Source organism: Herpailurus yagouaroundi, unplaced genomic scaffold (assembly GCF_014898765.1).
Source record: "Herpailurus yagouaroundi ecotype Mexico unplaced genomic scaffold, PumYag 220, whole genome shotgun sequence".
NCBI lineage: Eukaryota > Metazoa > Chordata > Mammalia > Carnivora > Felidae > Herpailurus > Herpailurus yagouaroundi.
The window spans coordinates 2,650,750-2,658,954 of NW_024412451.1; the positions used below are offsets into that span (position 1 = coordinate 2,650,750).

The following is an 8,205-nucleotide window of genomic DNA, read 5'->3' on the forward strand; positions in this document are numbered from 1 at the left end:
TGTTCGGGGGGGTAGAGGATGCAGGTTCCAGAGAAAAATGCTGACTTGCAAAAGGTCGGGGAAGGTGTGGAAGGAGTATCCTGATTGCCCTCAAATCTTTGCTTCAATGGCCCTAGAGCCCGGAGGCACATCTGCCCTTCCCTATTTGGCAATGTGGGCCAACTGAGCTCTCTTTTGGTCCACGTTAGAGCCAGCTTGGTTTCTGTCAACCTCAAAGACCCGTAAAGACCTAGGTAATGGTCCCCCATCACACTGTGATGGACACACACACGCCCTGCCCCATACACATGCTTAAAGACACTGAATCTGGGGACACACACACACACACACACAGACCCTCGCACTCCACTTCAGTGCATGTGTCTTTATTTCTGGATGATATAAAAGAATAAACTTAAAAAAACACTCCAAACCAAACACCTTAATGGCTCCCCCAAAGCAATGTGACCCCCCTTTCCCCCCCCCCCCCGATAAATAGAGACTTCTGTCAGTCTACTCTCCCACCCCCATAACCCCCTCTGCTATAGACATACTCTGGTTATATATTACTCTACTCGGCAATAGACATCTCCCGAAAATAGAATTCCTGCCCCGTCACCTGACCCTATCCTGGCCCCATGTGCCCAGGACTCTCGTCCCCAGTTCAGACCACCCGCCACTGCAGCACACTGGTGTCCTTGCCCCCTGTGGTCAGGGCCACGCTGTCATCGCACAAGAAGGCCACATTTGTCACGTGGCTGCTGTGTCCGCCATATTTGTGGCTGAGGGCCTGTGACAGGGAAAGAAAGAAGTGAAAGAAGGCGATCTGTCTCGTTCCTGGCTGTATCCCCTGTGCCAGGCACATAGTAGGTGCTCAAGGAATATTTCTTGCATTAATAAGGATCAAACAACCAAAGCTCCCGGAATCGCAGACACTCAGAGCGGAGCGCTGGCACTCTGGACTCTGAAATTTACTGACTTTTAGGTTAAGAATGACCCTTGGGGGGCGCCTGGGGGGCGCAGTCGGTTAAGCGTCCGACTTCAGCCAGGTCACGATCTCGCGGTCCGGGAGTTCGAGCCCCGCGTCGGGCTCTGGGCTGATGGCTCGGAGCCTGGAGCCTGTTTCCGATTCTGAGTCTCCCTCTCTCTCTGCCCCTCCCCCGTTCATGCTCTGTCTCTCTCTGTCCCAAAAATAAATAAACGTTGAAAAAAAAAAAAAAACTTAAAAAAAAAAAAGAATGACCCTTGGGCTCAAGCCACTGCCCTCCTCGTACAGATGGGAAAGCTGAGGCCTGGAAAGTGCCGCCTCAGTCTTGCCCGCAGTGCTGCTCATCCCCACCCTGCCAGCCCCCCCCGGGGGGACTCACTCGGGGCTGACAGCAGGGGTAACTGAACAGGTGCACTTTGCCAAAGTCATCAGCTGAAGCCAGCAGCTTCCCGTCATGGGAGCGGGCCACGGCGTTGATGTCGGTACCGTCGGCTCCCTCAGACCAGATCCCTGTGGGCGAGATGCGGGGTGGGTGGTGGTGAGCGCTCAGCCTGGGCCAGGGGCCCCTGAGGTGAGCAGGCCCCAGCCCCGGGCTCCCTGCCTTTCTCCCAGCCAGCCTGGCTTGTCGGCAGCCAGGGAGGAGAACTGGAACCATCTTTTGTAAATGTGTATCTGACCCTGGCCCCCCACCGCTCCAAACCCCTCTGTGGCTCCCTGGTGGCCTTGGGAAAAGCCTGGGCTTCCTAGCATGACCTCTGAACTCTGCCTGACCTGGTCTGCCACGCTGCTCCAGCCTTGTCCTCCCTAACGCTCCCCTGGAACTCCACAGAGATTTAGCCATCCTGCCTTCTTGGACTTCTCCAAATGCCAAGTTCTATGCCACCTCCAGGCTTTTCGTACAGGGTACGATTTCCTATCCTAGGGACTGCTTTCCTTCTTCACTGCTTCCTCATCCTCCAGGTCCAGCTTCGATACCCCCTCCTCCAGGAAGCCCTCCTTGACTCCCAGGCTGGGACCAGATGCCAGCCCAGTCCACACGGGTCTCCCGCCCTGGGGATAACCAACAAGAGACTATGAAGACCACCAGAGAAGGATGTTGCTTGGAACCCCTGTTTTCGGTGGGACCTCCCCCATGCCAGAACTTACCAAACACCCCAAATCCCAGGACACAAGTGGCAGTGGCCCATTCCACATTCCTCACAGCATCGACACTAGTGATCTGCTTACAGGTAGCCGGGTCCCCTGGGGCAGAAAACAGGGGGAGGGGTTCAGAGCAGAAAGAACTGGGTCGCCTGGGTGGCTCAGTCGGTTGAGCGTCTGACTCTTGATTTCAGCTCAGGTCATGATCTCTCGGTTTGGGAGTTCAAGCCACACGTCAGGCTCTGGGCTGACAGTGGGAGCCTGCTTGGGATTCTCTCTCTCTCTCCCCCGCACCCCCACTTCCAATAAACTTAAAAAAAAAGAAAAGAAAAGAAAAGAAAAGAAAGAAAGAAAAACAATTACTGACTTAACCCATCCATTTTATAGTCAATGGGCACTGAGGTCTGAGACAGGAGGCTAAGGTCCTAGGGTTTATTCCACCTCTCCAGACTTGGCCGAGGGGGCTAGATCCTGGGTGGTGACACCCCAAGCCTGAGCAGGGGCATCTGCTTAGAGACCTGTACCCCACCCATCCCACCAGGAAGGGGAGGAAACGGGAAGCCAGGAGGCCAATCAGAACAGCCCCTGAACACAGGAGCCAGAGGACGGAGACTTGAAAGCCCCTCCTCCCTTCCTAGAAGTCAGGGAAGTCTATGTAAATCGCACACGTAAATAGGGAGGCTGGAGGAGGGCCGCCTTCGGCTTTCGGAGAACTCACAGTACAGGATCTCGTAGTCCCCGGAGTTGGTGACGAAGCAGCTGCTGTCCTGGGCCCAGTCCAGGTGGGTGATAAAACTGGAATGGCCCTGCGGAGGGGGAGGGAAGGGGTGGAGTTAGAGCTCAAGCGGGTAGGATTAGACCGGGAAAAGCGGAAGGCAAAATACACAGGTAGGGGGAGAACACAAGGGGGCTAAAGGAAGGATACACAGCCTTTGGAGCGTGGGGGCGGGGCCAGACTACCACGGGCGGGGCCAGACTGCGATGGGCGGGGCTAGACAGAAAGGGCTTAGAACACAGGGGGAGTTTAGAACGTGGGCAGAGCTAGACACAGAGGGGCTTATAACACGGGGGTGGGGGGTGGGGGGTGGGGTAATGTGTGGGCGGGGCTATAAGACTCCTGGTTGTGATCAGGGCAGTCAGTAGAGTGTTGAAGCTGTGCTCCCTTGAAGTAGAAAATTGGTTAATTCTGCGGCCCCTGGTAGGGGTGGCGGCGCGGGCTGGGGGCCACTGCCCACTCACCGAGCACTTGCCCAGTCGGCTGACCTTGCGGCCGCCCTGGTCCACCGTGTACACGTACACCAAGTTGTCGTGGGAGCCCACGGTCAGGTACGCCCCGTCTGGGGGAGGGGGAGGGGGGGGCTATGAGGAGGCACCCAGGCTCTACCCCCTTCTCTCTCAGCTTCAGCCCCCGCCCCAGCTATGCCAGACTCCTCAGCTGTCCCAAGCTCCATCCCCGCTACAGTCCTAGACCGGCCCCTAGGCCTTGCCACACAGGTTCCACTCCTTCCCCCTGCTAGTAACTGAGCCTCAGTTCCCAGGCCTGGCTGCTCCAAGATCCAGCACCGGGCCGCTTACCTGGAGAGAAGCTGACCACTGAGATCTGCTCATTGCCATCTGTGTGGATAGCCACCAGGTCGTGGGTCTCCGTGTCCAGCAGCAGCCATCTTTAGGGAGAAGGCACTGTTAGGGAGGGGGTGTGAGCTGATCTGGTGCAGCAGGGGGCTGAAGGGGGGAGGTCGGGGTCGGGAATCTGAGGGGCCTGAGCTTGGGACCCCAGAAAAGATTTGGGAGAGAGGCTGACTCCAGACGAATACTGAGAAGCAGTCTGGTGAGCAGGCTGTTAATTGCAGACTCTGTGGGCTCTGGGGACACAGGGGAAGGGAGGTTTTGTCAAGGGACAGTTCTGGGAGGGGAGGGAGCAGAGAAACCCTCTGCAAACGCCCAGCTCAGCTTTACCTGCCAGTCACTGTGCCCACGGCCAGGACAGAGCCACTGGGGTGGAAACCAGCAGAGCGGGCAGGGTCCTGAGGGGAGAGAGAGGAGGCAGGGCTGAGAACTGGGGTCTCCAGCCTATCTGGCTATTCCCCTACCGCAGCCGCAGCCACCCCCAAACCATCCTCCAGTTTTTGTTTTTAACCTGTGTTCTTCTGGGTCTTTTTTTTTTTAATTTTTTTTTTTTAACGTTTATTTATTTTTGAGATAGAGACAGAGCATGAACGGGGGAGGGTCAGAGAGAGAGAGAGAGAGGGAGACACAGAATCCGAAACAGGCTCCAGGCTCTAAGCTGTCAGTACAGAGCCCGACGCGGGGCTCAAAGTCATGGACCGCGAGACCATGACCTGAGCCGAAGTTGGATGCCTAACTGACTGAGCCACCCAGGTGCCCCTGGGTTTTTTTTTTTTTTAATATTAAAATTTTTCTTTTAAAACACATTTATTCATTTTTGAGAGACAGAATGTGAGTGGTGGAGAGGCAGACGCAGAATCTGAAGCAGGCTCCAGGCTTGGAGCTGTCAGCACAGAGCCCGACGCGGGGCTCGAACTCACAGACCGTGAGATCATGACCTGAGCTGAGGTCAGACACTTAACCGACTGAGCCACCCAGGTGCCCCTTTTTAAAATATTTTTAAGTGTTTTTTTGTTTGTTTGTTTTTTGTTTTTGAGAGACAGAGAGAGCGAGCAGGGGAGGAACACAGAGAGAGAGAGAGAGAGAACCCTAACCAGGTTCTGCAGGGTCAGCGCAGAGCCCAGTGTGGGGCTCGAACTCACGAAACTGTGAGATTGTGACCTGAGCCGAAATCAAGAGTCGGTTGCTTAACCAACTGAGCCACTCAGACGCCCCCCAAACCATCCTCCTTTCCTGTGTCAGCTCAAACACAAAATAGTCCTGCTCTCACTGTGGACTCTAGATCCATTTATACTCCCGGTCTAAATTCTCACAGCTTTATTCATCTGTGACTTAGGTCATTTTCTAGAAGTGAGATTTTTTGGGACAAAGGATAGCCATATTTTGAAGGCTTTGGAATGATAATGCCAATTTGCTCTCCATAAGATTCTATCAACTCATCACCAGGCACGTCCAAGTGTCCGTTTCCCCATATCTTTATTAAACACCTGGCAAGGGGTATCACCACTTCCCGAATGTTGGGGACGTTTGGTTGGTTCGCAGGCAATAGGGCATCTTGGAATCAGACTCGGGTTCAAACCGGCTCTGACACTTCCTAGTTACGCGACACCAAATAACCTTCCCTGTCTGAGCCTCGGCTGCCTCATCTGGCCAATGGAGAACATCAACGTGTGGTCCCCGGGATTCTTCTAAAAACAAGACGTAAAACAAGACTTACCAGCAAGCTGGTAAATAAAATGGCTTACAGGCAGCACTCGACAATGGTTGGTTTGGATTAAAATCGCACCGTGATGATTTTTACCTTATCAAGCCTGTTTCCAAGTGGGGATCTGTCATCCCCACGGTCTTGTGGAGGTTGCGAGAAGTTGAAAGGACGAAGGGGGTAAAATGCTACGCCAGTTTCTCTGGGCGCGGTCAACAGACTGCCGGAATCAGAAAAATCTACGGGAGCGCGTTAGAAACTGCAGATTTCCGGTCCCAAACGCAGACCTCCTGCATCAGATTCTCTGTGGGTGGGGTTAAGAGTTCTGTGTCTCCTAGGCGGTTTGACGTCATAATGAGGATTATTATACGTCGCCCTCACAATTTCCAGAGCATACCATCCCTGACTCAAAGTTCAAAGGCCATCAAGTGTCCCAGAATCAGAGGTAACCCTAGACTCCTTGAGCAAAGTCTCAAAGCGTGGTGTGGGGGATACGATGGAGTGACATTCTAGTGTCTCATACTGCACAGGTAGGGGAGCTTAAAAACTACACTGCCCAGAATCCCTTGCAGCTAGGGTCCCACTGGGATTTGGGTCTAACAATCCATTGCGATTTTGTTGGCTCTGGAAGACAGAAAGCAGAGGGCCTGCTCTTCTATTTCCGCCCATCATGGGGGCTGGGAAAGCCATGGCATTGGCTATGATCGTGAGCCGTCGCTGGCCTTAAGAGGAAAGGGCACACGGGCGCCTAGGTGGCTCAGTCGGTTGAGCATCTGAGTGTTGATTTCAGCTCAGGTCACGATCTCACAATTCGTGGGTTTGAGGGATTCTTTCCCTCCCTCTCCCTCTGCCCCTCCCTCCCCTCCTCTCTCTCTGTCTCAAAAGAAATAAATAAACTTAAAAAAAAAAAAAAAAAGGCAAGTACATGGAGTATCAAGTATACAATGCAAATGTAGCCAGCACTGGCTTGCTCTAGAGCAAGACCGTCTAACAGAAGCTTCTGCGATGCTGGAGACGTTCATTATCTATACTTCCCAACATGGTGGCCACTAGATACATGCTTGAAACGTAGCCAGTGCAACCGGGGAATTGAATTTTTTTTTTTTTAAGTTTGTTTATTTTGTTTGAGAGAGAGAGAGAGAGAGAGAGAGAGAGAGGATGAGCAGGGGAGGGGCAGAGAGAGAGAGAATCCTGAGCAGGCTCCATGCGGGGCCTGACTCAGGGCTCAAACCCTTGAACCGGTGAGATCGTAACCTGAGGCGGACACCAAGAGTCGGATGCTCAAACGACTAAGCCACCCAGGCGCCCCTGAATGCTTCATTCTATTTACATTTTAAAGTTAACTGAAGTGTGACAACCCACCCGTATTGACCAATGCGGCTCTAGCAGCGACCGCAGCTTCCTGCAGCTGTGACAATGGCATTCTCCTGACCCCACCCAAACCATGCTCCCCTGGAGGATTGGTTTGGTGCCCTGAGCCCTGACATACGGAGACAGGCGCTTGTGTCAGAACAGGGTGCCGAGTCCCACCCCCCCCCCCCACCAGTCCCCTTACCTCGATGATCCTACTCCACAGGGGCCGGTGGGACTCCGCACTCCACAGATGCACCAGCTTATCCTGCCCGCACGTCACAAACTGTGCCCGGCTGGGGTGCGTGGCCAGACCCCACAGTTCTTCCATGTGACCCTGGCGGGAAGGGGAGATGGCAGCATGGAGCCCGCCAATCCGGGCCCTTTCCCCACCGAGCCTGGTCCCAGAAAGAAGTGCCAGGCCGGTCCCGGAGACACACTGGGGCCACAGGTGGCCCCGGGAAGGCCCTTTCTCCAGTACGGCTGAAGGAGGTCGGGACTTGAGCAGACCCTCGCCCCGGTGTGTGGCTCGAGGTGAATGCCTCTGCTGTCCAGTTTGCACAACGCAGGGCAAGAGACATGCTGGGTGGGAGCTGGAGCCTTGACCGGCTTGAATCGGGTGGTGTCCAGAAGGCTGTGGGATCCCATGGAGGGCCCTCAGCCCGGTGAATCTGACCTCAGCTCTCTCTTACGGACTGGACAGGTGCCCTCTCCCCGGGTCCTCAGTTTAATCTTCTGTAAAATGGGGACATCGTTGCGCTCACTTGAATCATGGATGGAAGGTGTTGAGGCTAGTACGAAGCGCTCGCAAAATGGAAGTGGCTGTCATTGTTATCGTTATTAATAACGTGTGCTAATAATACGCTGTTAAATAACAACGAACACTGATAATGTAATTGTTGACGTTAGTATAACGATGCATGGTAATAAAGCTCTAATATATATTGACCTATTCATAATATAATCAACGATGTGTAATGTTGATGCTATTTTGGGGGGGTCTCTAAGGTCCCTTCTGGGAAATCCCTCTGATCCTGGTTTTCCTTCATGTTCCAGGGAGACCAGAGCCAGAGGGAGATCTAAATGCAGCAGCATGGATCTCAGCTAGCCTGGAAAAGGGGAAATGCCTGGAAGGAATGGAAGTATCCAGAGCCACTGGATCCAGGGGTAACTTTGGCCAAGACTTCTGTGACAGGCACCATCTAAATGCCGTCTATGAACCGACTCATAGGATCCTTACAAACCCCCACGAAGATGGGTTCTGCTGCTGCACTGTTTCATAGAGGCACAGAGACTGTCATTCACTTGCCTCACATCACACAGCTAACCAGTGACAGGGCTGCGATCTTGATCCCAGGCAGTCCCGCTCCAGAATTCCTGTTCCTGACCATCCTACTATACAGCCCCTCAGTGGGGCGGG

The 8,205-nt window shown here is 53.8% G+C and overlaps 1 protein-coding gene across 4 annotated transcripts in view; it reads right to left on the reverse strand.

The window, feature by feature from the left end:
- Window positions 1-507: 507 nt before the first annotated feature.
- Window positions 508-8,205, reverse strand: part of EML2 (EMAP like 2) — a 25,530-nt gene continuing 17,832 nt past the window's right edge. For all 4 annotated transcript variants that reach the window (XM_040457429.1, XM_040457430.1, XM_040457431.1 and 1 more), the window contains 8 exons: window positions 6,991-7,122; window positions 4,064-4,131; window positions 3,683-3,771; window positions 3,347-3,444; window positions 2,826-2,913; window positions 2,114-2,209; window positions 1,347-1,477; window positions 508-769 (listed from right to left, as the gene is read on the reverse strand). In XM_040457429.1, the coding sequence (XP_040313363.1) occupies window positions 644-769; window positions 1,347-1,477; window positions 2,114-2,209; window positions 2,826-2,913; window positions 3,347-3,444; window positions 3,683-3,771; window positions 4,064-4,131; window positions 6,991-7,122 (828 nt within the window). In that variant the 3' untranslated portion in view covers window positions 508-643. The remainder of the gene's footprint in view (window positions 770-1,346; window positions 1,478-2,113; window positions 2,210-2,825; window positions 2,914-3,346; window positions 3,445-3,682; window positions 3,772-4,063; window positions 4,132-6,990; window positions 7,123-8,205) is intronic.